Here is a 26355-nt window from a genome sequence, read left to right on the forward strand (position 1 = left end):
CATAAATATATGTAGGAAGAAAATTATGGCCTATCAAAATAGAATGCTTCTAAGTAAATTCAGCTGTATGGGCATCTTTAAAGCATCTTCCGCCGAGCAGTCAGCTATGGGGATTCAGGAACACAAAAGTGAGCAAAGGCGAACAAATGGCCGAAGGGTGAGTATCACACCCTGTGTGATACTCATAGTGACAGGGTGACCACAAAAGTGACCTACCTTTGACATGGCTACAGGACAGGGTGGTGGTGAGGGTCAGGGAATGAACGCTTGGGGGGACATTTTGCAGCGCCAAGGAGGCAGCACACTCTTGTCACTGTCAGCCCCAAGGCTGCTGCGTGGATAGTTACGCGATACAAGAAAGTAAACTCTTTAGAAAGAACCTCTTTAAAGACCAGCAGAAAGCTTGAGGGCAGGCTTGGGATTGTAGCTCACTGGTAGAAGACTTGCCTAACATTTATAAATCTGTGGGTATGAGCCCCAGAACGCAAAAAAAAAAAAAAGGAAATGTGTTATTTTTACTTAAAAAAAAAAAAAAGCCCATTTACTCAAGAATCTAACAGTGACATTTTAAAATACGAATGAATAACGACAGAGGAAGCCAATCTTGTGAGCCAGAATAAAATAATGAATACTGAAAACAGAATTTGATTATAGTCTTCAAAGATCCCATTGTCTTTTAGGTTCAATGGGTTTTAGTAAAAGCTAGGTTTTTTTGTTTTTGACTTGTGTTTTTAAATAACTTATTTATTCTTATTTTGTGTACATTGGCATTTTGCCTGAACGTATGTCTGTGTAAGGGTGTCAGATCTTGGAATTACAGACAGTTGTGAGTTGCCATGTGGGTGCTGAGGATTGAACCCAGGACCTCTTAAGGAACAGTCAGTGCTCTTAACCGCTGAGCCATCTCTCCAGCCCCCTTGTTTTGCTTTGTTTTGTTTACTAATATTTTTTTACTAAATTTTTATTTAATGGCATTTAAGCTTTCTGTAGGAGAAAAGGCTGTTATTTGCTTGTTTGTTTGGGGAATTTTTTTTGTCAGTTTAAAAAATACACAATGCTTTGTTTTCCAAACCTGTTGCATAATAGCAGTGCATCCTTTGAATAAAGTCCATAATCTTGACCACATCACCAGTAAATACGGTTAAGTAAACAGAACTGCAATGTCTCCAAGGAACTCCAGGGACCCAGAAAGCCGTGAGCAGCTCAATAGATTGTCTACTATAAGCTAGACATAGCACACATAACCAAAAAGGTAATTTCTCATAATATAAAAAGAACCACACCACGGCTAGGCATGGTGGTTCCCACCTTTAATCCCAGCACTCAGGAGGCAGAGGAAGGCGGATCTCTGTGAGTTTGAGGAGTGTGGTCTACACAGTGAGTACCAGGACAGCCAGGGCTCTTATACAGAGAAACCTGATCTTGAAAAAAAGAAAAAGAAAGAAAGAGAGGGAGAGAGAGAGAGAGAGAGAGAGAGAGAGAGAGAGAGAGAGAGAGAATAGAAGGAAGAAGGAAGGAAGGAAGGAAGGAAGGAAGGAAGGAAGGAAGGAAGGAAGAAAACCACACTGATAATATCATGTGCCCTGGAAAGACTGAGTTCACTTTGCAGTTATTCAGGTATGAGACCATTTGTTCCAAACTTCAGGGGCTATGAGCTACACTCAGGTAAACCACCAGGAGTCCATGAGATCTACAGCAAAGTACAAACAACAAACCACCCATCTTTCTAGGGTAGAGGTGATGGTAGATGAGCAGAGAATTCATTATCACCTCAAGAAGCAAAGCAGAATTTTTTTTAAATCGTACTTGAAAATATGTTCACCAAATTAATGGAAAAGATTAGTAAAGACTTCACAAAACTAAAAAATTTCTAGAAATAACTTTCTCCCAATTGACTGACTGTATAAACTCTGCTCACGAGAGTTGAAGTGAAAGGGTGAATCTACACCCACCCTGCCTCACCACCTTCTCGTGTAAGCAGCATCTCAATTGGCATGATTTTACATTTGCATATTGATATCATGCAAAATAGTTATTACAATCTAGTCTATTTTAAATGTGAACATTGTACACAAGTGCCTCCGTAGAACGTGAGAGAAGCCTTGAGTGTGCGAAGTCCTGAGTCGATGTGTGCTGCTCATGAGGCATGGCCATGCCAAGGACTCCAAAGACTCAGACCCACAGGAAAACTGCAGTGCCTTCCCTGGGCTGGGCTCAAGGAAATGGCAAAGCCTTCCTCTAGGGTCTGAGGCTGGCGTCGACAGTGTGTGCAGATGGCCACTCTCTCGCCCCAGATATTTATAGCCTTAAGACTAGAGAAACTGCTCCTACTAAGATTAGCTAAAACCGTCTCCTTGATCCAGCTGTACGCCATAAACCCTTCCTTCTTAAGTATCCATATCACTAACGCTGCCCCTTTGTTCGGCTATAAGTAATCACCTCACCTTCCTGTTCAAATGTACATAATAAATACAATGAGCTTCCAGGTGCTGAGGCTCCTCCATCAGAAACTCCAGCCCACTGTCTCCAGCTAGTTCTGTGTGTGTGTGTGTGTGTGTGTGTGTGTGTGTGTGTGTGTGTGTCTCCTTTCTTTATCCCCTTGCTGCTCCCAGTCAGCTCTGTCCCTGGAGCCATGCAAGGACTTGGAAGCCTGCAGAGGCTGAAAGAGGGTATCAGATCCTCTGCAGCTGAAGTTACAGAGTTGTGAGCCACCTGAGGTGGGTGCTAGAAACAGAACTCTGCAAGAGTGGTATGTGTTCTTAATCACCGAGTCATCCCTCCAGCCCCTACAATTGTCATCTAAATTTAATGTTTCCAATCTCGGTTTACAGATAAGAAAACTGATGCAGAGAATAGTTAAGTAGTGCCACCAAAGTCCCAAAACTGTATGAAGCGGGAACCAAGGTACAAATTTGGATCTTCTGGGTTTTAAATCCAAATCTTTTCCCTTCATATAGACCTAATCCCTTGATGTTTTTCTTTGTTTCTACTAAAATATTGGAAGGATGTTCGGCTTTTCAATATAGCTGAAATTTACGAATCTTTGGAAGGTGTTACAATCCTCAAATCAGTTACTGGAGGCTGACTTCTGGCATTATTTAAGACGGAGTTCTGTTCTGCTCTGTTAACTACTCTATTTTAAAACCATTTAGAAGAGAAAAAGCCCTCACATTACAGGTAAATACACCTGAGTTACAGAAACCAGTAATGTTTCTGTAAAATCTCCACATTCCGACACTGCTTATCTTCCCAGTGAAATTTCAAAACAAGAGTCAATGGACTGAATAATTACATTTCTCACGGCCATGATTCCCTCGCACATCAAACACACACCTGAAACAAAAATTGCAAACTTTAACATTGCTGAACTTACTTTTACCCAAATAACTCAACCCATTATTGAGTACTTCAAAATCAGTGTTTATGGCTAAATACAATTCCCTTTTATCTACCCGGAATCATCCCTCCAAAGGCAACAAAGCCAATGCTTATATTTCTTTTGAAATGGATCCCCACACTCCTCATTGTGTTTACACTATTTTTTCATCTTATACACTTACCTGTTGACTTATTATGTTAAACATTATGTAAGCCTCATCTAACATAAGCTCTCTTGAGTCAACAAGGCTCTCCCACTTTGCCCATCATCCCACTGTGCACCCACACGATGCTCACTAAATAATGTGGTGTTGAAATGGTTCCAGCTGTGCAAGCATTGAACACTAGAGAATATGCCATGTGGGAAAATTACATTCCCTTTCTTAATAAATTTTTGGGGGTGTATTGATTGCTGGAATTCCTATTGATTGAGTTTTAACGTCTACCACAAATATTTCCCATGATTCTAATAGCTCCTTGGTATATTTTTCACATAACAGAAAGGTAAGAAATGACCTCTGAATTCCATTGTTCCCTTCTTGAATTCATTGTCCTGCCTCTTCTTCTAAGCTTGTCTGATCCAGAGCTCTGATGAGCTGCTGCACTGACTTCCCTGTGGCATGTCCATAGCCAACCTCTAAGGAAGTCAGATGTCTGCGTTTTGCAGGTGTTTTTATATGGTCAGTGATTTTTCTTCCACACACACCTTCTTTTGACAGTTTAGTGCAGCAGAACGCTCTAGGTTGGAATCATTGCCCCTGTGTTTCTCAGCTTCCAAGCGGCTTTGGGAAGTGATGCTTGTGCCAACCCTGGTTACGCATCCTGCCTCAGCTTAATTCAGCTGGCTTTGGTTTTTTTTATTTCTCACTTTAGTTTTACAATAATGATTTGATTTGCAGCTGAGTGGCTCGTCTTCCACAGTGTTCATGGCCCTCAACTGGCTTCTCTAGAGATTCATCTCTTTTTATGCTTATCATTTTTTACTGCTTGATAATTCCCTCCCATCTACTTATCGTTTTCTATTTTCAGTTCTGTCTGTTCTATTTATTGTTTTCTATTTTCAGTTCTGTCTGTTCGATTTCCTCCACTTTATAAACCTCCCATTGTGTTTACCTCTCTATTGTCAAACTTTAAGTTTCTCAGAACTCATTTTCCCCCTCTGAATCTCTTCCCACAGTGTCTTGTTCTCAGTTTATGGCTATAATTTTCTTATTCTGATGACATTAACCACCAATGTCTGATGTTTCCTTCTTCCTGTGTTGCCTCTATTCTACTACCAAGTTTCTTGTTTCTATTTGTTTCCTTTTTTTAATAGTACAGAATTTCCTCAAACACATAGTTTGTTAGAATTCCTAGCCACTCCCCCAACTACATGACCGCACATGCCCTGTCCAGTAGCCAAGCCAGAGGCTTAGTCATCCCAGGGCCTTACATCCTACGTAATCTGTGCACTGTGTGATCACGTAATTTGCTCACAGCGTGATTACACAATCTATGCGCATGCATGGCATAGCTATGTAAGCCCATATGCGCATGTGCAGGGGGAACCTGTAAAGGCGGGTTCCATCTATCCCTCCCCTTTTCCTGCACGATCTTTCCATAGGCCTAAGCACTCCCTTCTGTTCCCTTCCCTTAATAAACTCTTATAGTAGTTTTTGTTGTACTTCGTGGCTTTTCTCGCACGATAAACAGCACCGCTTAATAAAAAGCATGGTTAGCCTTGGTAATCTTAAGGTTTGAGTGTTTGGGTTGGAGTAACTGAACAAGCTAGAAAAGAAGAAACGGATCACTGGGGAAAGGACAGGTAACAAAGAGCTCCAGAGAGGGGAACAGTAGAACACAGGTGAATGGGGAAAGGGAAAAAACAGAGGGGAGAATTTACTGGGGTTGGGGTGGAGGATCGGAGGGTAAAGTGGGGGGTGGGGGAGAAAAGACACTAAGGATCTTTAAAATTATTTAAAGGCACATTTAAAACCAAGTCAATAGTAATTTGGACAGAAGATTTATATTCATGAGCAGAGATGATTGCTGGCTCCACTGTAGGATTCTTGGGTTATGCTATTGTATTTGATTTCTGATATAAGTTAATATCTTAGGATCACCCCCTAAACATACTTGGGTTGTGTTAGATATCTAGGGACACTATACAACAACAAGCTGGTAGCTTAAAACAACAGAAACTTATTATCATGGTTGTGAAAGCCAGAAGTCCAGAACCAAGGTGTCAGCAGGATGAGCTCCCCTGAAGTCTCTGAGGGAGAACCTGTCTCTACCTCCCCTTGTATCTGAAAGGGGCATGCATCCCTTGGCATGAAAACTACTGCAGTCTCCACCTCTTTTGTCCGGCCTCTTCCCGTGTGCCTTTCTTCTTCCTATGGCCTTCTTCCCGTGTGCCTTTCTCCTTCCTATGGCCTTCTTCCCGTGTGCCTTTCTCCTTCCTATGACCTTCTTCCCGTGTGCCTTTCTCCTTCCTATGACCTTCTTCCCGTGTGCCTTTCTCCTTCCTATGACCTTCTTCCCGTGTGCCTTTCTCCTTCCTATGGCCTTCTTCCCGTGTGCCTTTCTCCTTCCTATGGCCTTCTTCCCGTGTGCCTTTCTCCTTCCTATGGCCTTCTTCCCGTGTGCCTTTCTCCTTCCTATGGCCTTCTTCCCGTGTGCCTTTCTCCTTCCTATGGCCTTCTTCCCGTGTGCCTTTCTCCTTCCTATGGCCTTCTTCCCGTGTGCCTTTCTCCTTCCTATGGCCTTCTTCCCGTGTGCCTTTCTCCTTCCTATGGCCTTCTTCCCACATGCCTTTCTCCTTCCTATGGCCTTCTTCCCGTGTGCCTTTCTCCTTCCTATGGCCTTCTTCCCGTGTGCCTTTCTCCTTCCTATGGCCTTCTTCCCGTGTGCCTTTCTCCTTCCTATGACCTTCTTCCCGTGTGCCTTTCTCCTTCCTATGGTCTTCTTCCTGTGTGCCTTTCTCCTTCCTATGGCCTTCTTCCCACATGCCTTTCTCCTTCCTATGGCCTTCTTCCTGTGTGCCTTTCTTCTTCCTATGACCTTCTTCGCATGTTCCCATTTCTACTACTCTTCTATGGAAAAGTCTCACTTTCGGGTTTAAGGCCCACCTTGAATTAATATCTTAATTGTATCTATCAACATATAAACATTCACTTTAGCTCCAATACATTCACGGGTACTAAGAATTATCACTTAGCTCTTTGGGCATCAATATTCAACTCACTATAACTGGTAATATTACCCTAAGAGAAGTTTCTAATGTTCTATCTGGTGAGGACACATCTGGGTGAAATAAAAATCTGTCTATGCACCAGTATTTGATTTCATATAATCCTTGACACTACCCGTGACCAGCAGTGGTGTTTCATTTTGCAAATGAGTATGATTTAAAAGGTGAACACTCTGGTGTCTGTAACCAACCTTATGTCTTAAGAAGATAATGACTCAGTGGCATGAAGACCAAAATGCCTCAGGTTTGTCCTATTGAGCAAATTCAGTTTCAAAACTCAAACGCTGCTCTTACTGCACATGTTAGGTTGTCTTCAAGTTTCCTTCAAAGCTAAAGAATACTGGAAAGCACAATTTCCTAACATTTTCTGTATATGCTTTTTTATAGTTATTTTTGTATTCTTTTCCTATGGCTATTTCTTTGGGTTAAGTGACTAAAAGTAAAATGGATCAAAGATTGGTAAATTCTGAAAATTCTCAGACATGTAAAACTGCTGTACTGAATAATTAGACCATTTACAAGCTAAAGTAGATACCATGCTTGTTAATGTTCACTGAATTAATGGGTTAAATTAATAATCTTTTGGCCTAATTTTACATTTTTGGTTACTAATAAGGACAAAATATTTCCAGGTGCACTGATCCATAAAAGAATTTTCCATACTAAGGAAACTCGGTATTTCTTTTTCTGTGTTGCAAATATTTCCCTATCTTGTGATTCAGTTATAGAGTGTTTGAAATATCAAAATATTTCAAAATCAAATATCAAAAACCTTAAGGTTTTTATACATTAAAATGTTTCTTTGTGGTTTCTGCCTCTTGAGATACAGTAATATAGATAGACTAGATAGATAGATAGATAGATAGATAGATAGATAGATAGATAGATGATAGATGGATGGATAGATGAGTGGGCATATAGAAAGAAAGAGAGAGAGAGAAAGGAAGAAATAAAGATGACAGATGGATGAATAGATGGATGGGTGGGTAGATGACAGGTAGACAGACAGTGATAGGTAGATAGGTAGATAGATAGACAGATAGATAGGTAGGTAGGTAGGTAGATAGATAGATAGATAGATAGATAGATGGATGGATGATAGGTAGATAGATAGACAGACATTGCTTCAAACACTACCCAAATGTAAGTAGCTTCAAGCTAATTTAGAAATTAAACTAGGTACAGATCTGCCAGGGCAGACTTCACACAGCACTGGCTTCTGTTTACCCCAAACCAGAAAATTTACTGGCAGAATTTCAACATAACCAGAAAAAGGGAAGAAATGCATGCCCCTTAGCAAGTGATGTGCACCACTGACATTCAGATGGGCTGGAGTGATTCCACCAGCCTAGATGAAGTTAAAGTCACCAGTTTTATGCATTTTAATTTGAATTCTTCACTTTGCTGCACTTCTGAATATCTCAGTCACATTCAAGACCAACCTTCAACTTGACATTGTGAAGTGGGAAAAGTGGGTACCAGCTGCCCTTTGTATAAAAAGGAAAGCAAGGTTCAAAATCAGGAACAATGAGGATGAGTAGATAAAGCACAATACCAAGAGGAAAAGGGAGCTAGACAAAAAGACAGGGTTCTTGCAGAAAGCCAACCAAGATGCTCAGACATCAACTAGGGCCTGGGGGGCAGGAACAGGCTGGGGCATTTCAGTGTTGAGGATGGGCATTCTGGCTAAGAGAACAGGATGATTCTTTATTGAAAAGGGCTTGTCGAAAAGGCTTGGAGAGGCCTATATAGAGGCCTCAAGGAGCTAGCTTTAAACTGTTCCCCCAAACCTCCTTCAGGTTCAGTCATTCAACAGAATGGCTCACAGAGTGACAGTGCTTTTTCCCTCCATTATCTCTGTATAATAAATGGCAACTCAGGAATAGCCAAACAAAAGAACTGCATAGAAGTGGAGCCGCTGTGGAGAACTATGGCCATTCTGGACATCTTCCCTCCACAGCACCTGGAATGTGTTCATTCAACCCGGAGCCCCAGGGCATTTTAATTATGGAGGGTCTATGATATAAGCATGAAGGTACAGATTGATGATATCACTGACCAAAGTTATTAATTTATTCCCCAGCTCCCTCTCTCTTCCTTATGTTCAGGGGTGTAAATGAAAGCTCCCCACCTCTCATCATATGGTTCAAACTATTCAGAGGGCCAGCAAACTCATATTTGAAGGGGACTGACTCACTGGAAGTAACAAATTTATCCAATCACTCAGAAAGTCCCAAGGTTTTAATGGCTCCTTATCAAGGTCATGGGACAAAGACCACATACATTATCATCATCATCATCATCATCATCATCATCATCATCATCATGTTACATCACAGCAGACATGGAAGTGATGAGGTAAACAAGAACTGACTGAGAAGAAAATCCTAGTTGTGTGTAAGTGATATGATTCAGGACTGGTTGCCTGACACACAGCATCTCAGAATGTGAAGAAATAAACACAGGAAGGTGTCTCTGACTCCCCCCAGGCCTTCTCCCTTTAAGCAGGTATTTACTCCTGGGAAGGACTTTCTGGATTTCCACTCTCCCGCCTCCCGGGTTAGGTGTAATACTAACATTCAGAAGATGCCCTGCCTACACCCACAGAGAAGGAGCAGAAGACACAGATGCCAGAGGGATCTGAACAGTCTTGCCAAGTTCCTTCTCTGCTCCTATCTCTGCATGCTATCGCAGCCTCTCCACCAATCACATTTCCCCATGTCTGTATGTCTGTCCATGTGTCATCAGACCTGGCATAAAACATACACAGGTTTTCCTATTTCCTCCCATCCTCACTTCCTTATGAAGTCTTCTCTGTGTCATGAAAATTTATCACAGAAGTCTCTACGGTCTTTTTTCTTCTTAAAATTCTTTCAATATCCTCAAGTTGTGCAAAGGATTAAGAAAAAAAATTTTATTCTCTGTGGAACTGTAAAACCTAGGACACCTGTGGGTCTTGCCCACTAATAATTCTACATAGGTTCCTTGGAAATGACCAAATCTGTACAATTAAGTAAACATGACCATTTATTGAACAGTTAATAGAAGAAATTAACCAAAAACAACTATTTCCTAATCCTGCCAGGTCAACAAAGGCATCTTATGTAATGACTCACAGATTTGAGAATGAGAGGTTGTGGTGGTTTGAATGACAATGGCCCCCAAAGGCTCATATGTTTGAATACTTGGGCCCCAGATGGTGGAACTGTTTGGGAAGGATTAGGAGGTATGTCCTTGTTGGAGGAGGTTTGTTAGAAGGGCAGGCTTTGATATTTCAAAAGGCTCATTTTCAGTTTGCTCTCTTTATCTCCTGCTTAGGGTTTAAGATGTGAGTGCTCAGCTGTTCTGCCTCCATGCTTTGGCTCAGTCATGGATTCTAACTCTCTGGAACCATAAGCCCAATTAAATTCTTTCTTTTATACGCTTCCGTGGCTATGGTGTTTTATCAGAGCAATAGAAAAGTAACTAATGCAGAGGTAAATGTGATCCAAGTCAAAGAAGCAAGGTGTATATCCAGACCTGCTTGACCCCACCCTACCATATAGCACACAGTCTAACAATAATAATTAATAATAAACAGTCTATTCACAACAAATAAAGTGCTAACCAGCTTGAATGGAGAACAGAATAAAAGAAACATCTCATCAGACATCAGGCTTAATAGATTTAACTTTAGAAATCTTAGAGACACCAAGCAAGGCCCTGAGACCAGCTGGTAGCTGAGTATAGCCTTCTCTTAAATGAGAACTAAGGGGCCATGCTTATGATGGCTCTGTTGGCATTTAAACGGGCTGAGTTTCCCCAGGAACCCGGTCAAGTAACACCTTTGTCTGCTGGCTCCCTGTCAGTTTGTCTGTGTCTCTTCTTTCTTTCTCTTTCTTACAGACACACATCCCCAAGATTGACACAACAGAAAAACAGGAAAGACTGCATATAGTCAAATTTTCTGTCTTACAGAAGACTTTAAAACACAATAAAAAACAATACAATTAAAAAGCAAACAGATGGCCGGGCTGTGGTGGCACACGCCTTTAATCCCAGCACTCGGGAGGCAGAGCCAGGTGGATTTCTGTGAGTTCGAGGCCAGCCTGGGCTACCAAATGAGTCCCAGGAAAGGCGCAAAGCTACACAGAGAAACCCTGTCTCGAAAAACCAAAAAAACAAACAAACAAACAAACAAACAAAAAAGCAAACAGATGATGAAACTTCTGTGGCACAGTTAGCAAGCATTCTTAGATCCATAAAAAGCAAACACATGGAAAGAAATAGTTATCTCTACTACAAAGAAATGTCAATCATATAAATACTAAGATGACATTCTGTAAGTCCATATTAGCACAAAATAACTAAAGATTTACTTGCTGCCTTATTCATTATAAACTGAGAACACTCTTTTATACATCTTTATTACGAAAAATTTCAGGCTGAGGCTCTGTGATAAGCAAATTATACAGAGAAAACACATGTATGGACCGAGTTTGCCAAATTTTTGCTGCTTTTTCTCATTCTCTCTAAAGCAAAAGTCTGAGGATCCTAATTAGCCCTAAAATGTAATTGAAAAATTGCACTTGGCTGTCCTAAAAAGTACCTGTCCCGCTCAGTCAGAGTAGAGTTGAGTCAGTGAGACCTTTGCCGCTTCTGAGCCTGCACACAGTACTGGTGGCTCAGATTAAGAACGTCAGACAAATCTGGGACTATAACAAGTAAAACTGGTATTTTTCTGGCTTACGCAGGAGAAAATTAAAGGACGTTTTAAGATTTGGACCACTGGACCAGAAACAAGTTCAACTCAGATGCACAAAGCCCCCTCCCACATACAACTGAAAAACAATATTTTTTAGAAGTCACTTCAAAAATTGAATTTAGAGTACATCAAAATGGCTCTATGGGTAAAGATGCTTGCCATACAAACCTGTTGACGGTTCAATCATTGGGACCCATGGAAAGATGAAAGGAGAGAACCAGCTCCCAAATACTTCCCTCTGGCTTCCACATGCACACTGTGGCACATGTGTCCATACATACACACATCATGCACACACTGAGTAATAAAATTTTAATTCAATTTAATTCAAATTAGTACCAAAACTGATTGCATGTATAAAGCAATGTATTAGCATCTTAGCAAAGGCTTTTTTTTTTCTTACATATATTTATTCATTTATTTCATATATTTAGTGTGCTGGCTAGTTTTTTGTCAACTTGACACAAGCTAAAGTCATCTGAGATGGGGGAACCTCAACTGAGAAAAAGCCTCCAAAGATCCAGCTGTAGGCAGGCAAGTCTGTAGGGTATTTTCTTAATTAATGATTGAAGAGGGAGGGCCCAGCCTATTGTGGGTAGGGACACCCCTGGGATGATGATCCTGGGTGCTATAAGAAAGCAGGATGGGCAATGCATGAGGAGCAGCAATCCAGTAAGCAGCAGTATTCCCTGGCTCTGCATTAGCTCCTGCCTCCAGGTTCTTGTCCTGCATGAGTTCCTGCCCCACTGCTTTCAATGATGATGAACTTTTATATGGAAACGTGACCGGAAGCACCATTTCCTCCCCAAGTTGCTTTTGGTCATGGTGTCTCATCACAGCAAGAGTAACCCTAACGAAGACACATGGACACATGCAGACTGTTCAGCTATAACCTCCCTCTCACTCCTGCTTCATCCAAACCCCGCCCACTCAGAGAATCTCTGAACAAAGGGAAGGCACCAAAAAGCCCAGTTCCGCATTCTTGGCAGCCACAGCAGCCCCAGTCCCAGCCTAAAGTGCTCAGCTTTTGACCATGCTTGGGCGCAACCCCAGCTCATGGTAGACACGTCATCACCCCTTGCCGACAGGCTATATAAGCTCCCTGCTTTAGTTCAGGTGTGTGGACTTCTGCCTTGATCTCTGGGACTGGAGAACTCACCTGAGAATTGCTTTGCTCAAATAAACCTGTTCTTTCACTTTTACAATTCGGCTTGGTCTAGCTTACTGCTCGGCGGAGAAATGTATTATCGCAATGCAGAAAACCTACTACAGACCATGGTGCACAGGTAGTGGTCAGAGGACAACTTGTGGGAGTAGGTCTCTCCTTCATCATGGGGGTTCTGGCAATTGAACTCGGGCTAGGAACAAGCAAGTTAACCTGCTGAGCCATCCCACGGGCCCACAAAAATACACTTTTTAAAACAGGATTATTTATGTGTATATGTGTGTCTCTGCCCATGCATAGACACAGGAGTATAAGTGCCCATAGGTTAGAAGAGGATGTTGGATCCCCTGGAGCCGGAGTACCAGTCAGTTGCAAGCCTTCCAGTAGAGGTGCTAGCAACTCAACTCAGTTCCTCTGTAAGAACGGTAAGCTCTCTCAATAGCAAAGCATTCTCGCCAGCCCCCTACTCAATCATATATATTTTTTTAAATTACATGTGTGTGCCTACTTGCATGTGAGTGCTGGTACCCATGGAGGCCAGAGGTGTCAGATCCCTGGTGCTCTAGTTACAGATGGTGTGAGCAACCCAGTATGGGTGCTGGGAATCAAACTTGGGTCCTTTGGAAAAGCAGCCAGTGTTCATAACCACTGATCCATCTCTCTAGCCCCTCAAAGATACTTTTAAAGGAAGCAACAATTCAGGAAAACAATACAACACCATTATTTTTTTTTAATTCATAATTAGTTTTATAAGCTTAGGAAGGGAAAACCTTAAAAAGTATGTTGCTTTCCTGGGTATGTACTGCATGTCTGTTCTCCCAGAGTTCAGGAAACAGTCGGGGAGCAACAGGAGTTCCAGGTGTCCTCAACCACATGAGAACCCTGTCTCAACACAATAAAAACAAAGCATATTGCTTTACTTCTTAGCATTCATTAATTTTATCATAGACTCTGAAAATTATAAACTATCAAGAAATATCTCTTTATTTCAAGATATCTAAAGGTATATTTTGCACATTCCCAAAATTTAGCATGATGTCTCAGAAATGGACTTTGAGTTCATACATGGCCATGAATTAACTTGAAATGACACAAATCTGAGCGTCTACCTGTGTTTGAGATTTATACATAAAACCCATTTATTTCTCACTGTACTGAGAAATGGAGTTTAAAGAATTATAAAATAGCCATATAAAAAATTAAACATGTTGAACAAAATTTAGCCTATATTATATTAAAAATTTAATGTTTTCCTTTAAGTAGATTTAGGAACTCCTACTCCAGGCAGGACTAATTTACTAACCTTTGCACATGATTAGATGCCGATTTCCTGTCTGAATTATCAGTGTCCATAGTGTGATCTAAGAATTATGTCATAGTAATGAAAAACACAACTATATACTATAAGTTAAATATCAACTTATGTTTTGCTAGTATTAATTTATACTAACATAAATCAATACAAAGCTCAAATTTATACTATTACTAATGCCTCACAATATAAAGAAAACATTACCAGTGAGTCTAAAATGAAATATGAGGTGGCTTTCATTTTTTGTAGAAAAATACACATATCCATATGCAGCATAGACAAGATAACAAGTTATATGTGCTACGTGGCACTTTCCTTAACAGCTACTACATAGATGGTTTAAATGATCCATTGGTATGCTTTTTGATAACGTGTGCTATTTGTCAGTGTATCCTGCCTTTAACATATACCTGCACCCAATACCCAAGTGCTTTCAAGTGAACAATCCATTCCACAGTCTAATGATACCTTTTGCTCCACCTTCAAAAACTGAGCCAGCTCCTCCACAGTCAGGTGATCTTTCTTGTCACTGTAGCTCAAGAGCAGCAAATAAAGGTCTCGCCTCAAAGACATCATTTTGTAAAAAACGCAGAATTCTTCAAATGTCAAGGTTCCCTGGTTCTCATCTGTGTCAGCCTCCTGAACAAGGTATAGAAAGGCGGTAAGAACTGGTACCAGTGAGTGTATTCAGAATAAGACAGTAACATTTACCATAAAAGGGCCAACACATAAATCACAAAAAATACATTTTTAAGCACACATGGAACATTATAAAAAAAATTGTTAGGCAACAAAGAAAGTTTCAACAAATTGTAATCAACTTTATACAAACCAATTTCTCAGACTATAGTACATCGATAAATTAACAGAAAAAAATCTTAAAGCAGAACACTGACATAATGTTTCTAAATGGGAAAGTAAACACTTCAAAGTGAACAAGTCTAATTCAAATCGATGTGACCCTGAGGCTGGAGAGATGGCTCAGCAGTTGGGAGCACAGCACTGGCTGCTCTTGCAGAGGACCCAAGTTCAGTTCTAAGCACCTACATGGCAGCTCACAACTATTTCTAACTCCCAGTTGCAGGAGATGCGATGCCCTCTTCTGGCTCCCTTTGGTACTGCACACACGGTGCCCTTAATATGCATGCACGCAAAACACATTTTTTTAAGCCCAAAATTTCTATGACAGCCCTGCATCAATTGCCGCATCAGAAATAAAAATTACAAATAAGCAAACAAACCAACAGTAAAATGGTATTGATACAGTGAAATCTTTAAAGCAAAGCTTGAAGCTAAGTTAATTAGAATGTGTTGTTAGGAAACAAAACTTAACTACCTGTAATTCTAGCATTTGGGAGGATGAGGCAGAAGAATGGCTAGTTGGAGGCCTGCTTGGACTGCATAAAGAGACTCTGTCTCAAAGATAAAATGAAACAAAAAAGCTAGCAATTCAACTAAAAAGCTAAAAGGAATGAAGCCAAAGGAAACTATAAACAAAAGCAAAAAAGCAATGATACTTTTTTAAAATGCCCATCTTTAAAAGTAAGCAAGAAAACCAACAGCTGATCTTTGAGGGAACCAATCAAAAAGATGCCTTGAGCACAACAGATAAAGGACAAGAGAGAGGCCGTGCTTTAATGCTCAGCACAGACACATGTCTCTCACTCACTTCAGAACTATAATATCTTAGGAGATGTAATTCCTCCCCTAAGACAATCTCTCTGATGACTCATGGTAGCTTCAGGCTCTGACATCTACCAGAGCAGTGTAACCATCCAGCGCTCCTCCCACGGAAAAGTCTAAAGAGCTCATGCAGGTAGATGTTTACTTTATTTGTCACTAATAATTACTGCCTAAGAACTGTTCACCATGGATCTTGAGATTGGTTGAATTGGCCATTAAACTTCCAGGGAGGCATACTGAGCAACCAGACCCTTTACAGGATCACCGTCATTCACAGTGAACACAACTGTAACAAAACAAACCCTGACAGGGAATGAGTGGCACTTCGAAGCCCTGGGTTTTGGAAAGAACACTCGGCTGTTAAACAGATTTAAATATAGCCTTGAAATTCGAAATGCTCGTGAAAATTTTCCCTATTGCTCATGCTCAATTCAGTGGCACATTTGCTAAAAATGGAAAAATACACAAGATCAGCATGGCCTCTGAACAAAGAGAGCATGCAAATTAGAGTGGGGCATTCTAAACTTTTAAGAACATTTTTGCTTAATGCTAACTTTAGGTTAAGTAAAAGCACACAAAAACATAGTTAAGCCTTGAACAGCTTCTATACGAAGCGGATATCTTCTATCTTGTCATTTTAAATTTGGATATAGATTGGTTTTTGATATATGGGGCCTAATGAGGAGTCTTTGCATTTAAGAAATAGAGTATACTGTTCACTTTACTGTTGCAATTTTAAATCAGCATGTTTAATCCTGCCAGGCACAATTATGTACACCTTAATCCCAGCATTCAGGGGGCAGGGGAAGGCAATGCTATTCAAGTTCAAGGCCAGTCTGATCTACATGGTGAGCTCTAGGTCAGCCAGAACTACATAGTGAGACCCTGTCTTTAAGAGTGTGTGTGTGTGTGTGTGTGTGTGTGTGTGTGTGTGTGTGTGTGTGTCTATGTGTGTCTGTGTGTGTCTGTGTCTGTGTGTGTGTGTCTGTGTACATGTGTTTAACAGATATATTTAAGAGTTCCACTTACATGTACTGAAATATTTCAAAACCTGAAAAATACTTCTGGATTTAAGAATTTCATATGAGGGTACTTAATCTGTATGGAAACTCCTGGACCTTTCATTTCCCACTATAAGCCTTTCTTTGTAGACTCCTGCTAGACTCAGGACCCACGTGGACATATTTCACACATAGCAGGCCTACGTGCCTGGTCACTTTCTGGCTTAACACATTTAAATTTTAAGAGCCTAAAGAAAGACTGAATTTTCTTTTAAACTTGTCTCACCACATGTACAGTGGCTTACTCTCCCAGAAGAAGAGTCTGAGACAGAAGGAGCTTGATAAATTCTGTGCCAGCCTGGACTACGGTATCACCTTGTCTCAGGAACGATACGGAACGATACGGATGAAGAAAAGAAACTATTTAAGGGCCACAAGGGCACAAGTGTGTGATGGGGGCAGAGAGGGGAAGAGAATCAACCAAAGTATTATGAAAATCCATAATGAAAGCTGTCATATATGCTCATTTGAAACAGTAACTATTAAATAAGTAAAGTTGTCTGATGAATTTACTCTGAGCCCCTAAGACATAGGGCATAAATATTTCTAGTTTTCCTGGATCTCACTCCTTCCTCTTTTCCTTTTTGCTCATGCTGTTCTCCAGGGCAGGGGAACCAAGTACCCCCAGTACAAACCATCCCTAACCAGGAGTATCCCCTCAGCAGGACCACCTTGAGGGTCAGAGAAGGGAGCCAGCCTCTGTCTTCCGTTCATGTGAGATTGGACCACATGGCCCTGTTGTTTATGTCCTTGCTCTGCTGGGAGCAGCAGGTGGTGAGAGAACAAAAGCCCCAAACACAAAGCATTTTACCTTTCTTTGCTTATTATGTGTCTGAGATACAGACCTAGTCACATAGAAGGAGAAGTCTTTCTAAAACATGGACTATGTATATGACTTATCTACAAATAAGTACCATTTTGTAATTTAATTCTTGCTCATTACTAACAGTGCAATCTGGTCTTTGCCCAACACTGCTCACTTCCAAGCACAATCCAGCTGGATGCTGCAGAGTAAATTTCAACCCAGGACCTCCGTCAGGGTTGTCCTTAAACTCTTCTGAAACAAAAGAGAACTCTTGGGGCTCCTGCCTGTGCTGTTTTTCTCCAATCGCGTGGTCTTTATTCTAACCCCCACAACAGCTCCCCAACCCTGCAGCAGGCAGATGAAGTATTTTCTTCCTCTAAAAAGGATTTGATCAAGTTCACATCACTGTTGAAGTGTCAGGAAAAGTGCTTATTGCTCTCCAAAAACAGCAACAACAAAGAAGTATTCAAGGGGATGAAACTGAATGCTCCTTAAGTTGATGAAGAATTTTTCCTTTAATGAGACATAATGCCTCTCTTTATCAAAGAAAAATGAAAACAGTACAGAGCAAGTAATGCCAGCGTCTAACAAAATAAAAGGTTTTAATGTGCCTAATTACATCAGTAGTCGCTGTGTTTTACAAAAGACCAACACAACTGTGAACACATACCTGAAACATTTGCCTGACTTTTCTTCGGGGCAGATTGACATTTAGTTTATGCATCAACTGGTGAATCTCTTCAATATTCAATAAGCCATCACCATTCTTATCAGCCTCCTCAAAGGTCTGCTTCACCCATGTGCAGAAAGGTCAAAGAAAAGGTTTCTTCGAAATAAAAACCGCTCTCTCACTGAATGTCACAGGGACACTATCAGCAACATGGAATCAGAAGAAATGCTTTTGAGGAGACCCTGCAATGTACAGGCTCTGAGGAAGAGGGGTACACGTGGGTAGTACTGAAAAACCACAGTCAGACTAGAATGCTGGAAGGTTTAATTCAAACACTCTTGCCCGACCTAATCTAAATTAAATGTTAAGCCTATTGTTGAAAAGCACTGTATTCCACCAGCTGTAAGGAGGACAGCTACATCACTAGTTCCAATTTCCCTGTGAAGGACATCACCCTAGCCTCCATCACAACACAAATATTTCTCTATGACTTCCTATATTATCCTTTTCTTGTGTCCTGACTTCATCTTCTCAATAATGCAGCCACGCTAACACAAATTTTGTTCATACACAAAGGTTAGAGGTCCTCATTTGTGGACACAGAGATGGCACACAGCAGGAATAACCTGGTGTTAATGCTTTCTGCTCGAGGATCTCATTATGATGAAATTTCAAATATAACAAATCTAGGCTTTATGCTCTCCTATGCCCTCTCACTTAGCATGTTTTTGCTTTCATCATTCTCCCAATCAAGAGCTCAATTCTCTTTTCTGCCTCTTACTTTTCTATTTTAAAAATTAAACCCTCTAGTTATTGCTAGGAAAAAGAGAAAGTCTCCGGTCAGAATAGGCAAGAGAATGAAGTCTCATCTCAATTCCATGAGTCTTACAACCTGTTCTAGCATCTATGTTTCCTGCACATAAGGCTGCTTTCTGGCCTGGATTCCTCCTTTATCACTAGATATAATAGATAGCCCTGAGCTTGAGCTCACTTGCAATTTCCACATTCTATGAAAGGAAAACCCATTATTTCCAGTGGCAGTACATGTAGAAAAGCAGTTGAAAGGTTCCTGGTATCTTCAAGCTGTGCTTTATAACCAAGATGTGAGTATCCAGAACCCTCTGAGCTGATGGTTCATTACCACACACAACAACAACATTAAGAAGAGGAAGCATTCTGCAGAGGAAAAATCGGAAGAAAAAGGAAATAAATGTTATAGCTGGTGTTTTCTATGACAAAACGATAGGAGGATGTGAAATTATGTGGTATTATTTCACATTGGGGTAAGAGTGCACAAAGTTTCTGTAAAGTGGCTGGCAGTTAACCTTTTGGTCTTGGCAGACTACTCATCTCAGCTACAGCCTCTCCACACACAGGACAGCAGTCTGACGAACAGCAGCAGGAATGTGCACAGCTGTGTGCCAGTCATACTTTGCTTGTGCACAATGAAGCTCAAACTCTAAATAAAAATGTTTCATTCTTTTGACTTTTTTCAACCACTAAAATTAAAACTCATTCTTAGCTCATGATCCTGGACAAAGCCAGGCAGTGAGATATTTCCCTGAGGCCCAAAAGAGTGAAGTTCTAACTTACAGTACATGTAAGGGGATGCCCACAAGTGACAACTTCCTGCTGTGGGATGGTCTGTATGTCAAATGTGTTGCTGATTGGTCAATAAATAAATCACTGATTGGCCAGTGGCCAGGCAGGAAGTATAGGCGGGACTAACAGAGAGGAGAATTGAGAGAACAGGAAGCTGGGTGAGAGAGACACTGCCAGCCACCACCATGACAAGCCGCATGTGAAGATGCCGGTAAGCCACAAGCCATGTGGCAAGGTATAGATTAATAGAAATGGATTAACTTAAGCTGTAAGAACAATTAGCAAGAAGCCTGCCACGGCCATACAGTTTGTAACCAATATAAGTCTCTGTGTTTACTTGGTTGGGTCTGAGTGGCTGTGGGACTGGTGGGTTTCAGAGATTTGTCCTGACTGTGGGCCAGTCAGGAAAACTCTAGCTACAAATGGCGTCCAATGTGGTGGCAAGAGTTTCCACCTAAAAACTGAGAAAAAAAGATTCTAAAACGGAGCTAAAAACAGCTTCCTAATTGTCTCTCTCAAATGAGCGGCAGCCTGCCAGTTTGAGCTACTGGCGGGTTCCTAGCATGCGTGCATGCTCGACCTGCAGTATGGTGGGAATGAGGCCTCTGCAAGTGGCACATTAAGCTGTGTGGTGGATTTAGCCTTTGCTAGTACAAAATAAAAAAAAAGAGGTTTCTGGGCTACACGCTGCTTTGATAGAAGCATAGACCCACTATTTCTGAGAGTTGATGGCTCCCAGAGCTGGCAGAAAACATACCACCGCCATGTTGGGAAGCTGAAGTGGGCGGAGCCAGCAGCCATAGCGCCAGCGCCATTTCAGGCTTAGAAGGCTGCAGTTTAAAGCAATAGGCTCAAGCTAATATAAAAAAATAAGCCACGTAAAGATGGCTACCACACAGAGAATCTGGATTATGTTCTCTTTGATATTCGTAACTGAAGAATAACATTTGATTACAAAAGCTGTTGAGTTATGCCAAAATGTATATTTTAAAGGTACCTTGACTTCAAAATTTGGATGTAAAGATATGTTGCTTTGGAAAGGAGACTCTGCTTTTGTTCCCACAGAAAGCCAGAGGCTATGGATTTGTTCCAGATTAAGACACATCAGGTTTGACCAGCCAAGACCCCCTGAAAGGTCTCCGATGACACCATGGCCCAGATGATCCAACATCCAGAATGGTTTCAAGGCAACTGGCTCAGACAATACAGCCTCATGGACTATTCCATAATCCTAAAATTTTCTTTGTGTCCCCATAAGATACAGCGCCCCCCTCCAGCAGGAAGTAGTAAGAGAAGCTACGCCCAAATTCCCAAATATACCAAGCTGACTTTGGAGATGTGTAAAGGTTAAAACCTTCCTTTTTAAGAAAAGAAAAGGGGAAGTGCTGTGGGATGGTCTGTATGTCAAATGTGTTGCTGATTGGTCAATAAATAAATCACTGATTGGCCAGTGGCCAGGCAGGAAGTATAGGCGGGACTAACAGAGAGGAGAATTGAGAGAACAGGAAGCTGGGTGAGAGAGACACTGCCAGCCACCACCATGACAAGCCGCATGTGAAGATGCCGGTAAGCCACGAGCCATGTGGCAAGGTATAGATTAATAGAAATGGATTAACTTAAGCTGTAAGAACAATTAGCAAGAAGCCTGCCACGGCCATACAGTTTGTAACCAATATAAGTCTCTGTGTTTACTTGGTTGGGTCTGAGTGGCTGTGGGACTGGCGGGTTTCAGAGATTTGTCCTGACTGTGGGCCAGTCAGGAAAACTCTAGCTACAACTTCCTGCCAGTGTCAGGACAGAGTGAGTGGAGAAAACAGAGAATGACAGGTTGATGGAGTAAATGCTGAGGCTATACACCATCACCATCATCTTGGCATGGGGTTGGGGGCACTGAGATTTCAGAGTTCATCTACCCAAAGGAAGACAGAAGAGATTTGGCAGCCTTCCTATTAAGGAAGTGTTTGCTATGTGGTGGGCGGTGCTTACATGAATTCCTTTGCTCTCTACACCCTCCCCTAAGCAGGCACCAGCATCACCAGCACTGACATCCTACAGATGCAATGAGACAAAAGGGTAGAATCCACCCAAACCTGCACACCATGATGCCAAAATAATTCATGCCTTAGGTAGATGGATTTTCTCCTCCGGCCACTTAAAATTCGTTATCCTCATTATTTATTCAAGAAAGTTGAAGTCCTAAGTGAAATCTAATTATGAACATCCTCCATCCTTTCTCCCTGATTAATTAAACACATGTCCAGTGAAGAATGTCAGTCTGGAACTGGAGAGACAACTCAATGGGGAAAGGTCCTTGGTGTCAACCTTTGATGACCTCAGTCGGATCCCTGCAACCCACATGGTAGGAGAGAACTAACTCCTGAAGGTTGTCCTCTGCCCTTCATACTCTCACCTTAGTATGAACCTGCACAGTCATGTGCGCACGCATACATACAAGAAAATAAATGTAAAAAAAAAAATTAATGCCAATATAGTATTTAAAACATTGGCAATTCTGACGAACGGTTCCCTGCATCAACCCACTTCTCACAATTTTTTATACTGTCTTATTAGTTTCTTCTTCCCTTTTCCTTCCCTTATTGGCATGAACACCGAGTGTCTCTACATGTCTTTAATTGCTCCCCTGTGGAGTTCTCAGGTGCACTCCATTCCCAGATCACCTGTGTCCAAAATATGACATGTCTTAACCACCACACTGACTAATAAAATTACAAATACTTTCAAGGGACAGTAAACCTAAATGCATTAAGCTTAAAGAAAACAGAAAACCCCACTGACCAACAAAGCAAGAAGAGGACCCTTGCGTCTGTGCCCACCTCTTACCAGTGTGTCAAGGATCATGACTCTGACATATGGGCTAAAGGCTCTGGGATATTTGAGTGGGTCCTAATTAACGGGGTACAGAACAAAGCTTCTAGAACTGATTGTTCTCCCCGGTGACCACTGTTTTTCCTTGTTTCACACAGGACCTCAACTATATTAACATATCCAAGAGTCATATGCTCTAATGGTGGTCAGCCACTGAAGGGAAAGAGGGGAATCTTGGACTTAATCCAGCCCTCCTCAGAGTGCGTGCCTGCATGTTTCTGATGTTTCACATCCTGTCTGTGTGAGGCTGGATTTTCTGTCATGTACTTTAAGCCAACACATCACTATAGCCTAAGTACAAAATAAACGTGAAGACTCATGTGCTCTCTTACGTCTGACATAAAAACGTGTAAGATGATGAAGCAACAGGATCCTTCAAGTCTGTTTGCTTTGAAAAAATTACAGTCATTCTATATTACATTAAATGTAAAAATTACTATGATTTTAAACCAATTGACTCTTTTTCAGTGCTCAGATTTAGCTTTTAATGACAAATATCACTATATACCTCATGTTAGCAAAGCATCATGGCACTCTTCAAGCAGAACAGGCCTACAATAAGACTTCTCATCGATGAGGAGAGGTTATCTCTGGGGGGACTTCTAGAAAGGCTTTCTTTTTTCTTCTCTGTTTCATTTGTAAGATGAAATGCTGTTCCCCTGGCCAGGACTGTGTTTGGCACTGCCACATGAAGATACTATACCACCTTTGACCAAGAGGTAGCCAGCCAGCTGAGGGACCAAGCCCACATGTTAGGGAAACAGATCTGGGTCTCTGATGATGTCGCTGAGCCACTGAATTAACCTCACCCTGAAAATGCCCATCTTAGAGATCTCACCTGTGAGAAAGCCCATCTTTACAAAAAGCCCCATCAACGTGGCTTCTGATGATTGTACCACAAAGTATTGCCACTGTTTAATACTGTTGCTTACTTGGGTTTTTCTTATTTATTCTGTTTTACAAGCGTCAAACCAACAGATCGAGGCAGAGTTAGCCCCATGTTTTAACTCATTCAAGAATCCCACCTGTGCTCATCTGCTTGCTGTGAATAGAGATGAAAACATTGTGGCTCTTCAGCTCAGCCTTCACACTGTTGAAATCACTTCCTGGGCTAACTGTTCCATTCTACTTCAACAGTATCCTATGTGTAGATCTATATACCAATGAGTATAAATTTCTCCTCACTCCTGCATATGATGGTGGTAGTGGTGGTGGCGGTGGCGGCGGCGGCGGCAGCCATGGTGGTGGTAAGAAGGAGAATGACACCAGGATGTAACATTCTCCCTTACAAAGACATGACACATATACTTTAAGACCATCAAAGGCATGAAGAAGGAAACCACAGACCTGGACTAGCCAAATACTCTCACTTCAAAGGCAGAGATCTGGGGTCAAAAAAACCACAGAACATGATCAACTCTACCACAGCAGGAAAGTGTCTTCAGACCAACTGCATTAATTATTTATCTCATGAGTAGGGCAGGACCACAGGGATAGGTTTCATCAGAAGGATGGCAAAATACATTAATCGAGGCTATAATGAGATGAATGTTTCATTGAGGCTACAATGACATGAATGTTTAGAGAATAACCAACTGCTTTCTGACGGGATTTAAGGCCCATTCTACAAGAAGAAACTCAGGCTTGGTATTGTTAACTGGGTCAAGAACCTATGGCTTCCCTAGAGAAGAACCTAGTACTATCATTCTGCTAAATGGACATGGTTACTAAACTTCCTTCTAGATACTTGTCTTTATACATGAGTGTACCTTTCAACCCTTATCAGAGAAGCTTCTTTTTGCAGTAGATGTCTATTAGTACAGAGACTAACAACTGGTAAAAGTACAGAGAATATGGAGTACTCAGCTTTAAATAGGATGCCTACATCACATCTTCTTCCCCCAAGCCTCCACTCTCATTTCAGAAGAGGAAATGGAAAGATTTTAAGAGCCTGAGATAGTAGATGACTATTGTGAAACAGTGTTTTCCAGACATGGAAAACATGACAGGGCCATTACACACATGAATTCACAACGGCTATGACTAAGTCACAAGTCCTATGCAAGATCAAGCAGCCAAAATGCAAGCACAAATGATGAAGGACTCACAAAGTCCAATACAAACTGAAGAGCTATTGTTAACTGATGGCTGTGGGAGGAGAGAGAGTTAGATTTCTTCAGATGCGGCCCTGAGAAGCTGCCCATGTGGGTAGCCCTACACTTAGTAGCATCACCAAATGGGCTCAGTGAATTAAAAAAAAAAAAGAGTACATGAAGTTTGGGGAGGGAGTGGGGAGTTATGGAAAGAAGATAGATTTAATCAAAATGGAGACTCATTTCTCAATCACTTTAGAGAGGGCAAATGGAAAATGGAAAGTAGACAATCCCTTCCTCCTCCTGCAGTGTTAACCAGTCAGTGTCCATGCTGTAAGTTCAAAGGGAGAAAAAAGCTGAGAGGCACATGGAGTGCATGACATTAATTAGAACCCAAAATTTATTTGTTAAATTCAAATTTATGACATGATAGGATTTCCTATAATCCAAATTAGTTTTCCCCCAATTACAGCTCATGAATATTATAAAAATGCAATCATGTCTAATAGGGGACCTCTCTGATTATGGCGCTAGATACAATTTCTTCAGAATTCTGCTCCTGAGTTCACACATGTCCATGTCTCTTTGGTTTTATTTATTCATGCCCTGGGGATGAGAGCAAAAAGGACAGAGGACAATTCAAGAGACAGAAAAACAGACAGCAAGGAGAGATGCTTCAGACCTCACAATCATGGGAAGAAGCAAAGTTCACTTTAATCCTCACTTTGTGAACATACACCACCGCCACTAACACGCACACACACACACACACACACACACACACACACACACACACACGCACGCACATCCACATGCACACACACGCACATCCACACACACATGCACACTGGGGCACATACAAACATACAACTCAAACATGAAGTTCTAGGAAGGATATTGGTCGTGGGTCCTCTGCCTCTTGGCAAGGGAGTCTTCGTCACTGATGCCAGCCATCAGATACTTGAGGCCTGTGATCCAGGTGCGTGCCTCCTCTGGGTTGGAGGTAATGAGGTCCAGGGACTCCATATGGTTGCCATGGTAGATGGTGAAGCAGCAACTGGGATCAAAGTTCCCCTCAGCCTGTCTGTGGAATATTTCCGACTGCCTGCCCTCAGTGACTTTGTAGATGGAGTCAATAAGTACTGTAAGGGAAGTGAGGCATATAGTTATATGGCAGGTGAAAACATTTATCTGTAATAATTATGAAACAAGAAATGCAAAATCATTTAAAGCATTTTAAAGAAAAAAATCATTGTCTATAAGTAGTGCTTCTTGAGACCAAATGTACAAAACTGGCTTCAAAGGACTTACCTTTGGGGGGCGTTCTTGACAATGTCTTCCCCAAGGCAATCATTCATAGTGTGTTGAGATTTAGGAAAGAAACAGAGGTGCCTATCGGGGCAGGAAGACTAGCAGAAAAGGTGGCTAATAAATATTTCAAGTTTAATTTACATATTTATGTAGGGAGATGTGCACAAACAGAAGTGAATGTTGTTTTGCAAAATATTTAAGATGACCATGAAAGGTAGCAGAACAGTTTAGTGCGAAGTATGACTCACAGGTGAAATGTAGGGACAGTGTGGCTTGGAAAAGTGGGAAGGGGGAGGGGAGGGATAGACAGAAACGGGGCTCACTGCCAGGATGCTGTTCTGAAATGCTCAGAAGACAGAATAGTGGGAGATAAAGTTGGAGAGGTAGACACAGGCTAGGTCTTAGAGAGATCAACA

The 26355-nt window shown here is 41.4% G+C and overlaps 1 protein-coding gene and 1 non-coding gene across 2 annotated transcripts in view; one reads left to right on the plus strand and one right to left on the minus strand.

The window, feature by feature from the left end:
* Plch1 (phospholipase C eta 1) overlaps positions 1-26355 on the minus strand; it is a 221679-nt gene that overhangs the window by 56287 nt on the left and 139037 nt on the right. Inside the window, exons 4-6 of the mRNA XM_059265418.1 lie at positions 25527-25770; positions 18048-18177; positions 14297-14467 (exon numbers count right to left, since the gene is read on the minus strand). Coding sequence (XP_059121401.1) covers positions 14297-14467; positions 18048-18177; positions 25527-25770 — 545 coding nt within the window. The remainder of the gene's footprint in view (positions 1-14296; positions 14468-18047; positions 18178-25526; positions 25771-26355) is intronic.
* LOC131913919 (U6 spliceosomal RNA) lies at positions 15934-16040 on the plus strand. The gene has a single exon (XR_009379990.1). It is a non-coding gene; the product is annotated as a U6 spliceosomal RNA (small nuclear RNA).

This window comes from Peromyscus eremicus, chromosome 6 (genome assembly GCF_949786415.1).
Source record: "Peromyscus eremicus chromosome 6, PerEre_H2_v1, whole genome shotgun sequence".
Lineage (NCBI taxonomy): Eukaryota > Metazoa > Chordata > Mammalia > Rodentia > Cricetidae > Peromyscus > Peromyscus eremicus.